Source organism: Eleutherodactylus coqui, chromosome 2, assembly GCF_035609145.1.
Source record: "Eleutherodactylus coqui strain aEleCoq1 chromosome 2, aEleCoq1.hap1, whole genome shotgun sequence".
NCBI lineage: Eukaryota > Metazoa > Chordata > Amphibia > Anura > Eleutherodactylidae > Eleutherodactylus > Eleutherodactylus coqui.
This window is the reverse complement of record NC_089838.1, coordinates 71,489,196-71,510,203: the sequence shown is the minus strand read 5'-3', so window position 1 is coordinate 71,510,203 and position 21,008 is coordinate 71,489,196. Positions and strand designations below refer to the sequence as shown.

The following is a 21,008-nucleotide window of genomic DNA, read 5'->3' as shown; positions in this document are numbered from 1 at the left end:
GTGTGCTTTCCCCCCACTATCAAATAAGCAAGGTAGTCATTTTTTAGTATGGAGAATAAGATGTCTAATCGGATATAAAGTAACTGAAGTCATTCTTTCTGTACAGGTATAGCATTTGGCAAACACAGCACACTTCAATATTTACTTTTGCGAATGAATAAAACACAGTAGGAGAAGCTATATCACTGTTACTTTCCATATCTTTGATATAAAAAATGAAAGCTACGATTAAGAGCACTAGTCATTCATACAAAAACAAAAAAGGTTTGAGACAAGTCCTTCTCACTTCCATTGGAAAACAGTTCCACATTTAGGTAGACTGTGGGTTGACTTAACATAGCTCTATTTCTAGTACACTGTCAATCACTGAAGACAAACCACATGCATGTAACGTAGTGTGACCAATGTGTTCAGTTCCTATAAAACCTAAATACACCCTGATGATACCTCACGTTCTTGGAAACGGCTCTCGGCAGCCACCAAACAGAAACAAACTGCAGCTCCAAGAAGAAAAGACCTGACTAAGACATAATGCTTGTGCCAAGCAAATGAGAAAATATCAGTGTTTTCCTCTGCAGGTCACATATTTAATTTTCATTGCTACTGTGTGGTTACAAGCATTCCTCTTAAAATACAGGCCCTTTTTTGACTGATTATTGTATTGGATGTGTTGCTCAGCATTGCCCTCGCCTCTTCGAGCTTATTTGTGTTCTTCTTGGAATTATCATGGTTAATCTTACCATCGCATGTGAAGTCTTGGATGGCCACATCCTGAATTGGAATTTCCTTTAAGAAATATGGTTTTTGACAACGAGGATTTCCACTTACAACTCTCTTTTTCCTTAGCCACTTTCCAAGCCATGCCAGGTGACAATTGCAATTGAAAGGATTGGACAGCAGGTTACTAAATTAGAGAAAGGACAGAAATAATTACACGAAAGTACTGTTCTTTTTAGTTATCTGTCAATCTCATTGACTGTAAATGGAGCCACAGTGTACATGCATGACCACTGCCTCTCCATTTAAACTCCTGCAGTAGAGGGACTCAGGAGCCGACTTCTAGTGGTCGGACCTCCAAGTGGACTACATGTGCCACCAACACCACAGGACACCACAAAAAAGGAAAAAGGTAATGGAGTCCAGAGGTGGAGCATGTTTTTACTCTTTTATTATCTTAGCATTGAGGAAATGGACCAGTAGGCAATGGCATAGGATTAGTAGCCTCCCTGTCATAGTGTGTAATGTACATATATACAATAGCGGATCTGACAGTGCTCACACTTGCCAATATTCTAACCATTGCATCTGATCTGAAGGGATGGAGATCAAAGCTGTAAATGCTGTCTAGATGCTACATATCTCTGCAGGAAACTCTATGAAAGTATACTGGATTTTGGACACTTAAAGCGACCATCCAGCCTTGGACAAACAAAGGGCTTCTCTTGCTACCTGATACACACTGTATATTAGTAGGCATCATTAATCTAAGACACTGCACCTGCTTTGATTGATCAGTGCTGTCCACATGATTAGTGCTGGCTAGTCAGATCAGAATGTAGTGTCTTGGACAGGGTGCATGAGGTAGACAAATGGTACAGCTATCTTTGTTTGTCGAGGCCCGGAGAGTCGCTTTAACATTATTAGTATCACTCCTGCTTGTTAAAGGAACGATTCTCATAACTATATTACATTAAGGAAGCACTCTGGGATAAAATTGTCTGCAGTGTTATTAATGTAAATAGGGTAAATAGTAGTGTGAACAGCCTTGTTACTTTATTGGTGATTTATCATCTCCCTACTGGTGCTACGTGGTGCCATGTCACTCATGCTCGGACTCCCCGAATCCTATAGTTTCTTATACATGGGCATAAGACTTTGAGCATCATATAGGAATGCAGAGAATCTAATTTCCACTTCACACATAAGAGCCTGTATGAATCAGAGTCATGGGGTGCAAGAGAGCTGATAAATCACGGATAAAGTGCTGGGAGAGGGTGATTTACACCAAAATATTGTCATTATAACGAGTGGATAATGTCAGAGTTTGCTCGTTCACTCTGTTTATACAGCCGATACATCATTGGCTCGTTCATATAAGAAATTGTTCAGTCGTTCACATTCGCTGTATAAGTGACTGAGAATAAATAAACGATCGGTATGTAAACTGAACGATTAGTGAACGGGCCAACGATGGTTTTTATACCTGCATAAATGAATGGTGAACGAAAAGTGAATGATTTATAGTTCGTCGTTCAGTCGTTGTCTGCATTTAGACTGAACGATTATCGTTCTCTTTCTCTCGTTTGATCGATTTTTTGAACAATTATTGTTCCATCCAAAAGGACATTAAAAGGGGTTTGTCATTAAAAAAAATCCTTTACTCACTTATTCCTCCACAGGCAGATTCCTTATGGCATCTTCTCCTCGCTGATCTTCTCCAGTGCCTGCATTCCCCGCATTCTTCTTCCTGCAGCTCAGTGAAGGTCACATCCCTGTGATACAGTGTTCACTACCTAGGAAGGAATGCTGATCTACTGCAGAGACAGCGGGCATGCACAGTCTCTCCAATAGCTCGGCACTCCCTGCCAGACTGTGAACTAGTGACATGGCGTACATTGCCGGGCAGGAAGAAGACTGCCTGTTAATGTATGTAACATCACAGGAAGCAGAAGAATCAGCCAGCTGGAGGTGAGGTGGCACCCATCCTCGAGACAGGAGAAGACCAGCGAGGAGAAGATGCGGTAAGTAGACTGACGAGTGAGGAATAGATATGTATAGAATTTTATTTATTTTTTTAAATAAGGGACAGAACCCCTTTAAGAAAATGACCGGCTCTAACATTTACCTATTTTACTATACAAACAGACGGACTGATTTGCTTCGGTAACATATTAGCGCACACGAGTACTGCCGTACATGTGTTTAGTCACTTCAGAGGTATCCATCCTTTTACTGGTTCTATTTGTTCCTGCGATGTCCGTTCCCAATAGACGTGTACTATATGTACAACTGTTTATAGCAATTTACCATTTACAGCAGAGTTTTCCGTCTTTGTGCAGTATTTGTCAGCGTAATTTCATTGAGATACTTTAACGTGACCTTAATTTTGTATACAGCTTTTGATAGCAGTTGTCATGGAAACAGCTCGTAAAGAGACATTGCTTTTTGTGGTAAACAGCGTCTACAATCACTCGCTACACAGAGAACCCATCTGTGAAATGTTTCCTATGATAACTAATTTATAGGCTGAAAATACCTCGAGCAGCAAGCAGGTAAACTGCAGCCTCAAAGGTCACTTCGATTAGCAAGTGGAGCAGTTTAAGCCGTACTTATGGTGACAGACATCTTACAAGATGGTGGCGGAGCCTCAACGGTTATCAGGACACGTATCGCAGCCCCATATTCTCATATCTTGTGGGATTTTTAATAAAAAGGGTCAGTTTTTACGATTCATCAAGAGAAATAGCTCACTGCTGGCTACACTGAATCCACTTTTGTCAAATATTTTAAAAAGATATCGGAAAAAAGTGATTTTCTTCATTGGTCTTTTAAAGTTCATTGGGTAGATCGTTCACTTCTCACACTAACCTGTTAACTTAATTATTCACATTATTACAAGTGTGTAGACACCTAAAAAGTGTTGTTTTTTTGTTGTTTTATTCATGAAGTATAAGCAAGAAAATGTATTCTATAGTAGATAATCACTTTTTGTAATTTTTGCACACATTTTTTAAAAATCCCTTTAAAGGATCTGTGTCTTAAGGCCCATTTAGACACAACGATTAGTGCTCAAAATTCGCTCAAAAGCCATCTTTTGAGCGATAACCGTTGCGTCTAAACGCGCGGCCATTATGCACTGTTTGTGCACTATTCGTTCATCGCTGATTTCTAGCAAGCTAGAAATCAGCGATGACTATTATCAGCGCTGCACACTGATTTTCTCAGTGGACGGCGCTGATAGTATTCCTTCAGCTGGTATCCCGCTGGCAGTTCTCAGCGGGACACCAGCTGAAGCTCCGAGAACAATGCAGCTGTCTGCATACACAAAATAGCTGCTTTGTTCTCAGAGCTATTGCGTCGGTATCCCGCTCCACCTGCATTAACTCTTAATCAGCTACTTAGAGTTATGCAAAGATGATTGTTCAAAACTGTCACTCAAACTGTTGTTTGAGCCATCATCGTTCCGTGTCGATGGGCCTTTGTTAATTTTAAACTCATGATGCATTAGCATACTAGTTATAGTCACTATAACATAGACTATGGTTAGAGGAAAACTTATGGGGGTACATTTATCTAAGACCATTGTTTCACACATCGGTATCAGATAAGTGATGTTGAGTCACAAGTTATTCCCTATCCACGGGATAGAGGATAACTTGATGATAGTTTTGAGTCTCACTGCTGAGATCCACAGACAGTGATCCCAAGAATGGGGGTCTCATGTCCTCTATCCTCACTGCATGCTTATTGCATCCCCCGCAGTGAGAAGGAGACTGAATGGAGTGCTAGTAAAGCAAGTGTGCTGCCCTCCAATCACTTCTATTACGCGGCAAAATATAACATGCTTGTGGAAAGGGGATAACTTGTCATCTTGGTACAACCCCTTTTAAGTTGGAGACAAGTATGCCATACGATAAGAGCCATTTGGATGACTTATGATCCTCGTACAAGCCCTTTAACAACAGCCTCAGTGTACAGGCAGCCCTGGGGCTTTTCTAGATCTGCCTGTACAGGAATTCTCCATCTCCGTTTGCATCATTGGGAAACAAGGTAATCAGACCCCCTTGATCTTGTCACTCCTCTGTGTCATTTGTGCCTTAATTGTCACTGGTTTGCATCCATTTCCATCCTGGTCTGCGTTATTACTGCTTCAGGTAGATAACTGTATGCAATTATTAGCCTACACTCCTAACTGTAAGACCGCATTCTTGAAAGGTTTCTCTGACCATTAAATGATTTATTCATCATATAGATCTTAAAATGAACAATGTTTGCCATTTATATGTCGCTAAAAAGAATCCGATGAAGAATTATGACATTTACTATCACTGACTGAAGCAATATGGTGTTCAGAGTGCCCACATTGTGCACGTCCACCTAACGAGCTGAGCGCTGGAGGACACACATGCTCAGTCACTGTCTCCTCATTCCAGTCTCTACATAGTCATCCTTCGTTCATGGCAAGGCTGGCTGGGTTTCTGAGGTGGGTGATACTGTATATTTTATATAGTTGGGGAAAGTGAATAATTTTACTAAAAGCCCCTCCTGTCACCAAAAGGGGCATGGGGCAGCCAAAAAAGACTTTTTTTAGCTATAAATGCTGCAATAACTTTAAGGCTACATCACCACGTAGCGTTTAATGACATTTTTGCTGCGGTGCATTTTTTGCCTCGTGTGGCCCTAAAATTGCTGTAAACAGTATTTCTGGATTTTTGGCATGAAGACTCATTGGAGAGACCAGTTAAGAGATGCTTTATATTACTTTTGAATAAGAATGTACCAATTTTAGGAACTTACATTGTGGACAATGAAACCAAAGTATTAAATGCTCCAGGTGTGATAGTTGTAATGCGATTATCATAGAGAGAAAGGAGTCTCACGGAGCTCAGCCCGGTGAACGTGTCATTATTGATGCAGGTCATCAAGTTGCTCCTTAGCATCCTATGGAAAAGAAGGATAACTTAGAGGGAATGTATTATCAGAAAATGACTTACAGATGTGTCTTTCCTTTACTTATCGCTAAACCCAAGATATCCTATCCTGAGATGTTAAACAAACATGCAGACAAAAACATCCATCTGTGATGCATGCTATCCATTGCTCATGCGTTGCTCACAGACTTCATGTATTTTCTAATTGTGTGGCTATGATGTGTGCCTCTTAACAGATACATCTGTTGACTATCTGTTGCCCATAAGCTACCATGTTAAAGATAAGTATACATATATAATTCTAATTGCCAAAGGCAAAAAATACCCATAGATAATATCCCCTAAAATATAAATGCTTTATTATTCAAAAATGGACAAGGACAACATCAAAAAATATATTATAAAAGGCAAAAGGTGGTGGGAATCTAGTGTGACCAACAGTCATCCATCAGTATCTTGTGTGTAGTTGTTTCTATACACACTAAAACATAGGCCTGTATGGCCAACTTCCAAAAGCCTATGTAGAAATTAGTAGGTCAGCGCCACCAGAACCCTATTAAAAGTCTAACCTATAGCCACCTGACATGTTTTGTCTTACGGTGTCCTCAGGGAGAGTAACAACCAGGGCTATAGTCAAAGGTGAGGACGCCGTAAAACTAGACAAAGACAGAAGTAGTATACCCAATAACCTTGTGATGTGTGCACGGTATGCACACAGTGTGGGCTACGGATGTGTAGGTGCTATAATACCAGGAGGTTTATAGTCATGCCTATGGTAAGCAACACCATCACCCTGTTAAGAAATGATGCAAGAAGATCTCCATTACGTGTCACTTATTTTAGAAGTGTTAATGTTTGTTTGATAGTTAATTCATTCATTATATGATAATTATTAGAGATGAGCGAGCATACTCGCTAAGGACAATTGCTCGATCGAGTATTGTCCTTAGCGAGTACCTGCCGCTCGAAAGAAAAGATTCGGCTGCCAGCAGCGGGCGGGGAGCGGCGGGGGAGAGCGGGGAGGAACGGAGGGGAGATCTCTCTCTCCTTCTCTTCCCCCCGCTCCACGCTGCTCACTGCCGCAACTCACCTCTCACCCTCGCCGGCAGCCGAACCTTTTCTTCCGAGCGGGCAGGTACTCGCTAGGGACAATGCTCGATCGAGTAATTGTCCTTAGCGAGTATGCTCGCTCATCTCTAATAATTGTAATTCATTATCTTAAGGAGACTGTCACATATTTTTAGCCCTATATACTAAGCTGATGGGGGGAAAGTAGGTGACTCGTAGAGTCCGTAGAAGTATGTGTTATACTTACCTCCCCGTCATTCCCCCGGTGTGTGCGCTGAAAGCCACCACTCAATGTATTGAGCAGCGCTGCTAAGTAGTCTTCCCATTATAAAATTAGAATGCGAGGCCTACTTAGCAGCGCTACTCAATGCATTGAGCAGTGGCTTTCAGCGCTGACACCGGGGGAACGACCAGAGTAAAGATGGGGAAGGTAAGTATAACACTTATATCCCCGGATTCAGTGGGTCTGGTACTTGCAGCCCATAAGCTTAGCTTATAGGGTTAAAAGTAGGTGAAAAATTCCCTTTAACCACTTCCAGCCAACAATTTCATGTGTTTGTACTACACAATCCTAGAAACAAATGACCACCTGAGTGCATCCATATGTTGTGTGCAGGTTCCCCAAGACTTATTCCACAGTCTTTCAAATATGTTGAAGAAACATTATACTTGTGTTATTTATTACATGAAGAATGCTTACAGTGAAGCTAACACAAGTGCTCTCAGACACATCAACACTCCTTCAACAGATCTTCACATATTCGGCCTACTCACAGTGTCTTGAGGCCTACCAGGCCCCTAAACATTCGTCCTTGTACGGATTCCAACTGGTTCCCTGTCAGCATCAGCTCCTGCACCCCAGCAGCACCATCAAAGGCACCTTCACGTATATCTTTAATCTTATTATTGCTAAGGTTTCTGAAAAAGAGAAATACTAAACATGAAATTATCTGAAGAAGACAAAAAATGACAATATGTCATTTACATACAGGCACTGTAATGCTAAAGGAGTCATCAGGGGAAGCCTACCCAGGGCAATGTGAAAACATAAAATAAACCATACTCGCCTCACCAGATTCCTCGCTGCTCCAGTCCTATGTTGCCGGGTTCTTCACCGCTCTCCACTTTCTGCTGCGGCAGTGATGACATCCTGACACAGGGTCATGTGACTGCTGCAGCTAATTACACACCGAAGTGAGACAATAACTGGGGGCAGCTGTCACATGTCCCTGTGTTGGTGATGTCATCACTGCAGCAGAAAGTGGAGAACAATGGGAGATCGGGGCAACCTGTGTAGTGCAGGATCAGCTGAAGTGACTGGTTTTTAATATTTTTACACCACTCTGGGCAGGTTTCAAAAACATTTTTGGAGCTGAATAGCCACTCTAATCTCCCAACAGTCACATGAAAATTGGAGAAACCCTCCCAAAAATGTAACTTTTTACATTTCATTGTAGATTTTGAATTTATGTCTCACGTATATGTATTTGATGCAGAACTCAGTCGCCTTAAGTGCATTTTTAAGCCCTTAGTGACATAATTAATGTAAGCCTTAAGAATCAGTAAATCATTTCTCCTTTTGTGTTCCAACGGTCATAACTTTTTTATTTTTCCATCACTGTAGCTGTAGGACATCTTTTATTTTGCAAGACGAGTTCTAGTTTTTATAGGAACCAATGTATTGAAAAACTTTAATTCATATTTTTGTTGGGGACAATGGAAACAAGCAACTCACCACAGTTTTTTGTAATTTAGTTTTGGCATTCACAGTGTGGTATAAATATTATGTTACCTTAGTCTTTAAGTCATTACGGTTATGACAACACCAAATTTATGGACTGTTTACGTTTTACCACTTTTGTGCTATATAAACACTTCATTTTTTAAACAAGAATAACTTTTTGTGTGGCGGATCATTCCAGGATCAGAGCATTTTTTTTAGTCGTTAAGCTGCATCAGGCCTGTTTTTTGTGGGATAGCTTGTGGTTTTTATTGGTACTATTTTAAGGTGTATACAGTTTTTCTGATTATTTCTGTATAGGGGAAGCAAGATGATCAGAAAATGTCCATTTTGGATTTTTTTAAAATAAAAATTTTATGGAATTTTCTGTGCTTGATAAATAATGTAATGTTTTATAGTATGGCTTGTTATACAAGTGGTGATACCAATTATGTGTAGCATTTATTCTTTTTATTTTTTCAATATTTAAAGCCTTGTGAAAGGGGAAGAAAGTTTTTACATTTTTTTTTTGGTAACAATGTATACATGCCATGGCCAGCAATGACTGCAGCATCTCTAGCTACTTAAACGGTGTAGAGGAGTGCTTAGATGGACAAGTTCTCATCATTTCACTTTTTTTGAGGAAAAAATCCAATATGTGCAAATATGCTCTCTGATTGATGGGAAGGTGATAACATTAATTTAAGTGTCCGACAGCCACCCCAACAATTATGGCTCCTGATCTTTTCACACAGGAGCGATAATTGCTCACTGAACGGAGGCGGAGAGCATTGGAGATCTCTTCCAGATGCCAGCCTCTCTTCTGAGTAAACAGGCAGATACTCAAAGATAAACGACTTCCTGTTTAAGCAGGTCGATACTCGCTCTGATCTTAGGTGAGCTAAGAGGCAAGCAACTCCAACAAGTGAGCGAATCTTGTTCACTTGCCCTGCCGGCTCCTGTGTTTACATGGGACGATTGCTCCGGTAACTATCAGCCCATGTAAAAGCTTCCCTGCTACCAATCAGCAGACTTTTTTATAGTTTGCATTCAGTTCACAAATTCTATTCATGCGCAGCCTGTGGTCTACTAATGGATTTCTGGTATACTACCCTCCAGATGTTTGGAAACACTTCATATTTTAAACAGAAATTCACTTTTTAGAGACATTACTGAGAGGTTTTCCACCAAAAATGGGAACGTATCCCGGCCGAAAAACTTTAAAGTTGATCCCCCGCATGTAAAGAGTATGCAAGTCCGTCAAATATAGGCAAAGGGTGGATACTTTGAGAAGTCCAGAACTTTAGGTTATATCCAGATTCCAAGAGTCAGTTGGTAAATTGACCCGTTTTTGGTTTCAATAAACATGTACATCTGTAGGCATTGATTTTTTTTTCACTATTCCTTCCCAATTTTACATTTCTAAGGGGTGTTTTCAAACTTCTGGAGGGTACCATATGTATCTCCAAATAGCAAATTCATTTTCAGCAACAACAGCATTACTGCATAGGAAAAGTACTGCACATATAATAGAGAATGAAGAAATACAGTAGAGGGAACAGCAGAATACAACAAACACTGTAAAGCAAGCATTTCCTAGCATCTGGAAGGAAACAGAAAGCTAATAAATTAGCTAACACAGCTCCACTTACATTTTCCGCAGGTTTGGCAACTTCTTGAATATTCCTGTAGCTTCCAGGACAGAGATTTCATTGTCATTCAAACGCCTAATAAATAGAAACAGAGAACTCATAAACTTACATGCATTATTCAGCATGGACCTTCACTCTTAATTCTTAGTATTTTGATAGCTTGACTTTCTCAACAAGCTGTGGGTGGATCGAAGAGTTTGTGTGATGATACAGAACAGACAGTTAATGACTGTTAAGGAAAGACTGATTGATATAACATTACCTTCTTAATGTGAGACATTTGCATTGTGCACTGTGGAGACGCCATTGTGCACAAGAACAATAACTTAGGGGGGTAGGATTTAAAGGGGTGGAATTGTCCTTAAAATGGTCATCCTATGAGTAAATATATTAAGTTATTCTATAATATCACCCAAAACATAACAACTTTTTCAACTGGAAATGTTTTTATTAGATGCATCTGTGTCTACATATTGCACGTTACATAATTGTAGACACTCCTGCTGTTGTTTTGATTGAATGGTTCAAATTAAAAAAATTGTTATATTTTACGTAATCTCACAGTATAAATGAATATTTAATTGTGAGAAAACCCCTTTAAAGAGTTTTGTGTTTGAGAATTAGGCATAATGTGATTGTTCCCAGCAAGAGAAACCAGGTAATCGTGTAGATATGATACCTTTTAATGCCTAACAAAAATACATGAGCTTTCGGATCTCTTCAGGGTTCTTCCTCAGGCATAATGTACCCATTGAAATCAGTGGGTTGTCTATACAATACTTGGATGTGTAGAGCTGTATTGGGTCTCCATTTAGGCTTGAATAGGGTATATGGAAAGGGACATTCCTTTGAACTTTTGTCCCAATCCTCAACCATCATTTTACACTATGCACATAATCTGTGCCTGCATTAACACCATTGTAGTTAAAGGGCATCTGTCAGGAGCACCATAAACTACATTATGGTACTCAAAGATGAGGGAACGAGGAGTCTGGGGAGGTATGTTTTATACTCACCTGATCCCCCATTGGTACAGGTTCCTATGTCCTTATGAACTTTGTATGTACACACCAGCTTGACTATTATGAGAAGTCTGTGAATACACACTCCCTTTCATCTCTATAGAAGGTACTAATGCACAGCCTTCAGAAAAGAGTCAAACTCCAAGTTCACGTGGAAAACGTATTAGTATCTAGTTTAAACTAGCAGAAAGAGATATGGTGATGCATTCCCTTTAAACTCAAATGTTATGATGAATGATTCCTTTAAAAAAAATTTAATTCTTTAATTGTAGCCCAATTGTATTTTTCATCATTAGTACCATTCTATTACAGCACTTTTATCAACCTTGAGCTACACGGTTACTTTGGCCAAACAAAGATTGCATCAAGGCTGGATTCTTTGCAGCGATCATTAGTCGCGCGACTCCTGTCATGGCCAAAATCACCATGTGGATCTAACGCCCCATACACATTAGACTACAGCCGTCTGAACCCGCCGATAACAAACAGTGAAGTTCAACAATGAAAGTTTGGATGACTCTCTAATGTATATGAGGGTGACTCAACTTTGGCCTGACAGATAATGTCAGGAGAAAGAAGGATTGGGGATGTTAAATTTTGACGCCTGATCCTATTGTTCCCTAGTGAATAAGTTGACACCAGAGTTGTCTGGCTGTGGCTTACCTCCCTAAACACATGACTATTCAGCTGAGCCAAACATTCAAGCGTATGGGGCAACAGGGGAAAACAGCTGTCAAATAAACGCTCTTTAGTCCGACAGTTGTTGAATGTTTATGGGCAGCTCTAGCCTTGTTGTCACACAATTCCAGTTAAATACCCTGCATCTTCACTGCGTAAACTAAAACTAGCGGAAAAGGAACAAGTAACAAAAGACATTTGTATACGTTCCCTGATTTTACAGGATCTCGCTCACTTTTTAAGCAAAACCAGCAAAGTTCAACACACAAATGTTATAAGGACAATGATTTAAAATAATGCAAAATACTCTGCTAATAGCTAATCAAACTTTTCGGAAGTACAAAACGGAAATCTTCACTTTAGCTAACATAGCAAAGTTAGTCAGAACTTCACAATACAAAAAAGCTCCTTTAACATATAAAAGTATTGTGCGGGCAGAAGAGCACCCTGCCCAAATCACGTTAGTTTAAATTGTTTAGACAGAAAACAAAGTCAGCATTCTTCCCCATCGGATTACATTAAACTTGCTTTGAAAACCTGGATTAGAAGAACAGATTTGCGGTGGTCTACAGATATCAGTGCAAAGCACAAAGCCAAATACGTAAGTTATTCAGGCTACATTAGGGCACATTGTATTCTGATGAATCATAAGATTCTCATTGCAAATGGTAAGCTTGCTGATCTGTAAACTCAGGGCCCTTTTACACGGAACGAGTATCATTAAAAAAAATTGATAGATCGTGCGAATTTGAACAATAATCGTTCAGTGTAAACACGCCCGACGATTGAAAGGTGAACGAGAATTAATTTGCTTCTCATTTGTCGTTTATTTTAGACAGGCACAAAAATAATCATTCGCACGTCGTTGCGTGTGAACCGCGAACGATTGAACGCTATGCGAATGCCATTGCAAAGAATTTTTCTGCCTGCATTAATAGGCTGCACGAGAGAACTCTGTCACTGTTCCCTTGTTCCAATGATTTATCGCTCCGTGTAATAGGAGCCTCAGGTTGTATGCAGATCAAGACAGATTGGCCCAATTAATGTGCAGAAGCTCCAACTACATTCATTGTAGAAAGAGTAACCTACTGATGAAACTAATTGTGGCTTTATTTATATTGAAATTGTAGCTTGTGCGAATAACAAAGGGGTTGTCCAGGATCACAAAACATAATTCTTTTACATTGACTATGTCTGGTATTACAGCTCAAAAGCCTGAGGAAGGGTCCATAGAAGAGCTGAAAGTTCGCCTTTTAAGGCTCATTTACACACAAAGACAATCTTTCAAATGACTGAAAGATTGACAGTTCTATCGATCATTTTGCATAAAGTACTAATGGGCACTAATGCCCAATAATTAGCGCTTTATCAGCTTCATTTGCATGTAAATGAGCCTCCAGCAGCTGTTTGCAAATTTCAGCATGTGGTCTGAATTGCCCATAAGACAACAAGTGCCTAATTAGGACCCCCACTAATACATAGCCTTTATTAATGTTGCTAAAACCACATTATACTTATTTATTAAAAACACAGTTCACAAATAACATGAGCCCCAACACTCACATATTGACTATACCTGATAATAGAACTATGCAAATGGTCTTATAATATCTTGTAAACACTGTGACTGCTAAAATAAAAGGAGGACCAAAGCCCCCCTAACATGTTTTACAGTATACCGGCATCTTCAGAGAGTAGGGATAAATGCAATCAATAGTTGCCACGCTGGATATTTAACACCTCTGATGAATTACATCATCAGTCATCGCCTGCAGTCCCAACCAATCGCAGGATCCGCTAACATGATGATGTCATCCTCAAGATTACAATATGACAAACTACATGATTGGTTCCCATACAGTGACGCTACCTGTAGTATATTGAATAGAGTGACAACACTGTATGTCCATGTCACATTATGTCACCTGCACATGCCCAAAGGGATTATTGTACAATGACTGCCACTACTAAGATGTCTGAGGGTAGAGCCGGAGCACATGTCAATACAAATACCTTATACATACATACTATGAAACACATACAGCCCACTGATGGCCAGTTCACTAAGAATATATATTAGAGATATATTAAAGCATAATGCCCACAATATACTCTCACATCTTTAAAGTTTATAAGTAACGGGTAAGAAAAGGAAATGCTATATATAATAATACCATGACTTGGTACCCGTTACTTATATACATATAAATCGGATCATTCAATTGGTTGGGACTGGAGCCAATGACTGATGATGTCATTGATCAAAGGTATTAAATATCCAGCCTGTTGTCTATTGATTGCATTAAGCCTTACCCTCTGAAAATGTTGGTATATGGTGAAATATGGTAGGGGGGCTTTTGTCCTCCTTTTAATGTAGCAGTCACAGTGTTTGCCAGATACAAGAAGACCATTTACATAGACCTATTATTAGTTAGAGTTCATGTATCATGTTATTTGTGAACACACAATGTGTTTTCAATAAGTATGACGTGGTTTTTAACTAGGTTATATTTTAGTGGGGGGTCCTAATTAGGCATTTGTTGCCCTATGGCCAATTTCTTTTTTGGTTGCACATAATCCTGGTTCCGATTGGGGTAATTTGTCTTTCGGTATTACAGCTCAACTCCATTTAAAGGGTCTGCCTCTCCACATACAAACCATGTAATATGCCATCATACTGCAAAATATTAATATTCTCTAATATACTTATAAAAAAAATGCATAGGTGACAAAGTGACAAGTTATTGGGCAGTGCATAGTCAATGGGGCACTCACAGTTTGACTGGATTGTTCTAAGATACGTCCACCAGCTATAAGGTGGTCGTGCATGTCTAATAGGATAAGACATGAGACTGCTGCCATGCACTACAATACAATATGTGTTTTTTACTTTATAAATTGCTCCCAGAATCTGCAGAATTATATATCCATCTACTGCATGAACATTTCCCTCTTTCTTTCTTTCCTGGAGCACATCCCATACTTTATTATAGCATACACTACTTTCTACCCTATGATATCCGATCCTATAATAGAAAGTAATCTATGCTATAATAAAGTATGGGCTGCATTCCAGAAAAGAAAGAAATGTTCATGCAGCCAATATACAATTCTGCAGATGCTGTGAGCTGTCTATGAAGTAGAAAACACTTACACATTGCAGTGCAGAGCCGCAGTCTGGCTATGCAGCATAGGGGGGCAGTACTGTGCTCACTAACAAGAAGTACGGAAGAGTCACATAAAGAAGGGTTGGAGAAACAAATGGGTCAGAGTGAGTAAGTGTTCAATAAATAAACCGCAACTGCTGTAAGACAACCCGTTTAAAGAGAGGAAAGAGTTTGTTCTCATTAGCTACAGAGACACCAGACAGAGCCTCCGAGTTGAACGGGTCCTAAGTTGCAGTATCAGACTCAACCCATGAACAAGAGGGCCATTGTTTTGTTAAAGAACTAAAAAGAAGCCCTGCTTTCTAATCCAGACAAGCCTTTTAAAAGGGGTTTTCATGGCAAATACTATTGAACAGCAATTCTTTGGACAGGTCATCAATAGCTGATTGGCTGGGGTTTACCACTGGGGACCTCAGCCGATTAGCTGATCAGGCGTCCACTGTCAACACCGCTACACATAGGGGTATGTAGCGGAAGCTGATGCTCCAATCCCTGTGTAGTGGCCAGTGCTGGTAAATGCAGGTGCAGCTTCCATTGATTTTAATGAGACCCCAGCTTGCATTTACACGTGTCGGCCACTATACAAGGGTCGGAGCAGCAACTTTCTCTTTGTGCCTAATGGTGAATGTCCGATCATGAGGATAGGTCATCAATAGTATTTCCCTGGAAAACCCCTTTAAGGTAAAAGAATGAATTATGTAAATAGTACTTCTATTTTAGAGCTAGATAAATGCATGAATAAAGTACTTGAAACTTACAGATCTATCGTATACTCTGGCAGATAACTGGGTATTCGGGTGAGTTTTTGATTAGAGCAGTCAACAATTGTTCCTTCGCAGCGACATTTTTCCGGACAAACAAGATCCATGAAACAATCCCCACTGAACTTGCTTCTGTAATCTTCTGAGCCTGTGAGAAACATTCATTTGTCAAATAAAGCTGGTAAACAGCACCTTCAAGACAGACGAGGCAACCAGCAGAAATCTACGCTCCGTGTAAAGTAGAGATTAAATGAATTAAAACAAGGGGAAGGTTGACGGAAACACAGGGAGATATTAAAAATCAAGATAAAGTTGCAGTTGCACATCAGTCTAGTACTGGCTTAATCACCAAGTAACAAAGAGTAACCTCCGTAATATTCAATGGTGGGTAAGATATCAATGTATATTCCTATATATAATAAATAATGAAGTAATAATAATAATATCCATCAATACAGAGCCAGTATTACTTCTTTGAATTATTCTCTTGCCAAGATCCTTTGTCTTGCTAGCATTTTCTATCTTGCAGCTAGGAGCCAATGTAGCATTGAGTGCTATTTCTATCAACTTGCTAGAGAACAATGCCCCATTAAGTAGACACAAATGAATCACAATAATTCCAGTCTGACTATTATTGGCAATCCTGCGTTATACAAAACTGTTAGCATCTATATGCCTGTGGAGAATTGAGCTCATTTTGGCTCGCCATCTTCTGACCACATTTCTTAAACATAATCTCTTAACGTAAGTTAGTAAAACATTAATAAATCATAGGACTTCATATCTAACAGGATTTCTTTGTTCTCGTAAGCTACAGTGGCATGTGCACAGATTGAGAACGGACTAAAATACTGGCCAGGAACCATTGCAAACACTGTTGCTCCATGCATCACTAGAGTGCAACTCACCCGGTGGATGAGGCATGTGAGTGTGAAGCCCTAACTATTGTTACATAGGAAAAAAGGTGAACGGAACTGTCCTGTATATCCCCTGCAAACCCTAGGCCAACATTTTTCTACGTTAAGACTGAATCTTAAAGATATACTGTTCCTTTCTATTATGAGGGTTGTTTGAAATAATGAAATGTTTTTGTAAATGCAGTAAACACTGTAAAATAACAAAACTAATTCAATCCCCCACTGCTCCAGCACCTCGACTCTGGTCCACCCATTGGCTTTTGTTTACATGGCCTTATATCCATTTGAATGGCCTAATGGGTCTTGTGCTGTACAAAACTGAAGCCAGTGATTGGCTGTGTTAGTCACATGTGTGTATGGGAACTTAATTGGAGGAGAGGACTGGAGCGGCAGGGCTGGAGTGATGGTGGTGGTGGTGGTGGGGGTGGGGGGGTCGAACCAGTGGTTATATCTTCTTTGCTATTTTACCACATTTTCTGCCCTTTCAAAAAATGTTTAATATTTTGGACAAGCCCTTTAAGAAATGTTAGAAATGTATCATGGCACTTTATAGCAAAATGCAGAGTTGAGACCTGCGTGCTTAAAAGAGATAAACACTCTTTATTATACCACTGTGAGTAGTACTGTATTAATACAGTACCACATTTTTATAGTATAACCTAATAAAAACATATATAGTATAAATGTGGTGTATATTTTTTTTTATATCACCAGAATCTGAGCAGGTTATAACAAGAGGGAGCGCCTCTCACTGTCTAACCACTTGGATGCCATGACTGATGAGTTCCTATGCCCACAACATACCTGTACCCTTCATTCACAGTGCTTGGCGTTAAAAGAGTTTTCCCACTCTGTAAAATGGCTTCACAAGCACTCTGTACTTCCTAGTTGCTGTTGACCAGGACATGTGACTTCTGCAGCCAATCACTGCCTATAGGATCACTGCTGTGGCCATTGATTGGCTGATGCAGTGATCCTATAGTCGTGGTCATCAGTGACTAGGAAGTATAGAGTGGCTGAGAAGCAATTTTAGGGAGTGGGAAAACCCCTCTAAGTACCAAGGATGTTAAAACATAAGTAAATAAAACCATCGAACATGATGGAGATGTTTCAACTCAGTTCGGAGTCTTTTTCAAGGGGTTAAAGCATTGATTACTAATTCTGAAGTGGATTCTTCAACTGAAGGACAGCACTCAATTTTTAATGCAATAAAGTGGTAATTTTCCTTCTTTTCAGCCTTGCACAGCACTATATTACAAGGTGACAGCATCATTTTGTGCTCTGACTGTAAGCCCTTCATATTACTATGGTGCTTTCTGAGGCTGAAAAGAAATAAAATTACTACTTTATTACATGAAAAATTGAGTGCACTGTCCTTCAACTGAAGACTCGGTGGTGGCAGGAAGGGTTCCGAGGATGTGCACCACCTACACACCTGCTTGAAAAAGTCAAGTCACTTTGTGTAAAGTAATTCTAAAGGTGATACTTGAAGAAAAAGAGAAGAGGGCTGTAGTCATCTCTGTTTACTATTCTACAATGCTGCAGACTGGGGATTTTTCCTCTGGGGGTATTGTAACAGGAAACGTTGTAGCAGGTAGTAAATGTTAGATCATTGGGGCTGGACTGCTGAGACTATGAAGACAGGAAGAGTTTGTATATAGTGGAGGTCCAGCATCCACATTGTCACTCCAAGTAAAGCTGCCTGTACATCTGCGTTGGAATCTCTGGTCCGAGGTTCAGTCGCAGATCCGGCACAGAACACTGGAAGAAATAGCGCTGCATGCAGCGCTTTTATGTCTGTTAAAATGCCGGACAGCTAAGTGGAAACTGAACAGACCCTATTGTAGTCAATGCGGTCCGTTCAGTGCTGTTCAATTCTGTCATAAGACGGACCCATTTGCCTAGGGGATTCCCCTTTCCTGACCCCTAAATGGAGCAGGAAAATGAAACCCCCAAATGCAGATGTGAAAGCGGTCTAACTTCTATGGGGGTTAGAGTCTCAGTGATCTAACAATTATCAAGTGGACAGATAATAAATAAATATTGGTATAACTTCTCTTGGACACATGCTTCCCTCACTCCTAATACTTCAAGATTGTACCTATACATGTTCAAAATTCTCATTCTATATCACATCATGAATGTAGATTCTACTTTCTATATATTTCAAGATATTAACTATGGTACGTCCTTGTTATCAATTCTCAAATGATACACCTGAACCTGCAGTTGAACACTTGCTCTACTCCTAAGTCCTAATAAAACCTCTTCCAACACGTACACTGGCCTTGCTCAGCCTTGCCATGAAGTCAGTGTGGGAGATGTATCTCTCATGATCTCTCTCTCATGCAGCATCCTTCAAAATTACCAACAAAGGTGCATATCCTGTCATCGCCAGGTTGGCATCATCTCAAAAGCTCAACCCATTTTTCCGAACACATCTGTGTCTTGAAAAGTGGCACAGGAGCATATGTATTAGTTGCATCTTGGCTCCTTCTGGGGTAAAGTATATATATCTGTTGATACAGGGTGGGCAGGCCCCCACCCAACAAGCCTTGCATACTTTTCACAAAAGCAGCAAGGCCGACGCAGAAAGAAGTCACAAAACTTTTGCACAAGCTGGACTTGTACACAAATTTTTAACTTTTTTATGCCAGAATTTTGGTGTAAAGTAGTTTGGAAATGTCCCTGATGGTGTTTTACCTGAATGCCATATTTTTCAGAATACCGGTAATTACTCCATAAAACAATTAACAATACAGTGAAAATTCTGCCCCAGTTAGTCCGAATCACCGTCCACATATATGATCATTTTCCAACTGGCTTGAATGTGTTTGTATGAGCACACACTGATGCAGATTGTAATACCCCATGTAAAGGTTGGATGAGTTCAGAACACAAAAAGGCAGTGCTTTCATAATATTTTCAAGTCTCGTTGTAAGCTATGTCAATAAGAAAAAAGATCATTTATGATATAATTACTTAGGAAAGAAGATCACATGGACATAAGAGTATAAACAACATATTTTTGTCAAACACAAAAATCGGCCATTACTCTACTAGACAGCAAAAATCAACTGTAAACATGAAGATAAAATTTACTATGTGAACATGAGCCTTGAAATCACTGACAGGTGGCTGGTCTATTAACTTATTCCCATAAGGGGAACTAATGTGAAATGCAGCCATCTGCTTACAGGACTAGTTGAATGTATTCGTCCATCAGTCTGCGCAATATTTTATCTGTGTTTTACAACAGAGAATTAAGCAGTTCATTGGATTCAAGGACCCAATTAAACAATATATTCTGAAATATTATTGCCTCCATCATGAAGAAACAGTATTAATGAGACAGAGAGAAGGTGATAGTGAAGGTTAACATTACTACTCCCATCCTAACATGGCAGAATAATGCAAAGTCTTAATAATTTTCAGGTATCACCACAATATATCCAGTATCCCAACCTACGAAACGGGATTTAGTCTCGAAAAATCATTAAAGTAAGAATAGAAAAGAAAGCAGAGGAATCCGAAGAACTCCATTAAGCCTGCTCCGCATGGCAGAGGACATGGCAGGTTTTCTCTAAAACGGCCACTCCGATAATTTTTTTTTTTATTTGTTCATGATGTAGAATATATAAGTGAGCTAGTATTACCCTGGGTTAGTTATTTCTCTATATCTGAAACTCCTGGCCTCTTTGTCCTCAGATGGTCATGTGATCTCAATTCTGACCAGCTCAGATTTACTTGAGCTTATGGATTAATTTTCTATTTAGTTTCTCAGTTTTTGTGATGCTATTACATGGGTCTACCACAGAAACTGCCTATAGGGGAACATAAAGACTCTTGTCCCAGTAACTGATAATGATTACACAGCTCCTGTCACACAGTTATAATAGAGGAGATCACAGTTCATCCTCCTGACTGTACACTTCTGCTATGTAGCTTATTTTGGTGAATACAGAAGGTTTTGATAATTAAACTGTCCCACCATCAGGCAGAATGGTATAACCTTAGCTAACGCTGTGCTGATGCATCATGGGATTGAAGTCAAACTGAAAGTAAAAAATCTCAGCCTCAACATGGTGGCTGATAAGCATCAGACAGTAGGCTGCACTGCATAGAAGTGACTGTAATACAAAGAAAAGTGTGACAGGCAATCAGATAAGGGAGGCAGGAATGGAAAAATGTGCTTTTGCCAGAGTAGACCTTTAAATATTTATAGAGGATAATCTATTTTAAACTGAAGATGCTACATACATATGTAATTATTTATATGTATAGAAATTTACCATAATGTCGGAGGGTCTTCTTAAATTATATGTTTAACCTCAAACTCTTAAATACTCATTGTCAAAAAAAATCAAGCACC

The 21,008-nt window shown here is 39.6% G+C and overlaps 1 protein-coding gene across 1 annotated transcript in view; it reads right to left on the bottom strand.

Moving 5' to 3' along the window:
* Positions 1-21,008, bottom strand: part of SLIT3 (slit guidance ligand 3) — a 523,433-nt gene that overhangs the window by 84,254 nt on the left and 418,171 nt on the right. The window contains exons 15-19 of the mRNA XM_066591106.1: positions 15,717-15,867; positions 10,092-10,166; positions 7,494-7,637; positions 5,518-5,661; positions 741-904 (exon numbers count right to left, since the gene is read on the bottom strand). Coding sequence (XP_066447203.1) covers positions 741-904; positions 5,518-5,661; positions 7,494-7,637; positions 10,092-10,166; positions 15,717-15,867 — 678 coding nt within the window. The remainder of the gene's footprint in view (positions 1-740; positions 905-5,517; positions 5,662-7,493; positions 7,638-10,091; positions 10,167-15,716; positions 15,868-21,008) is intronic.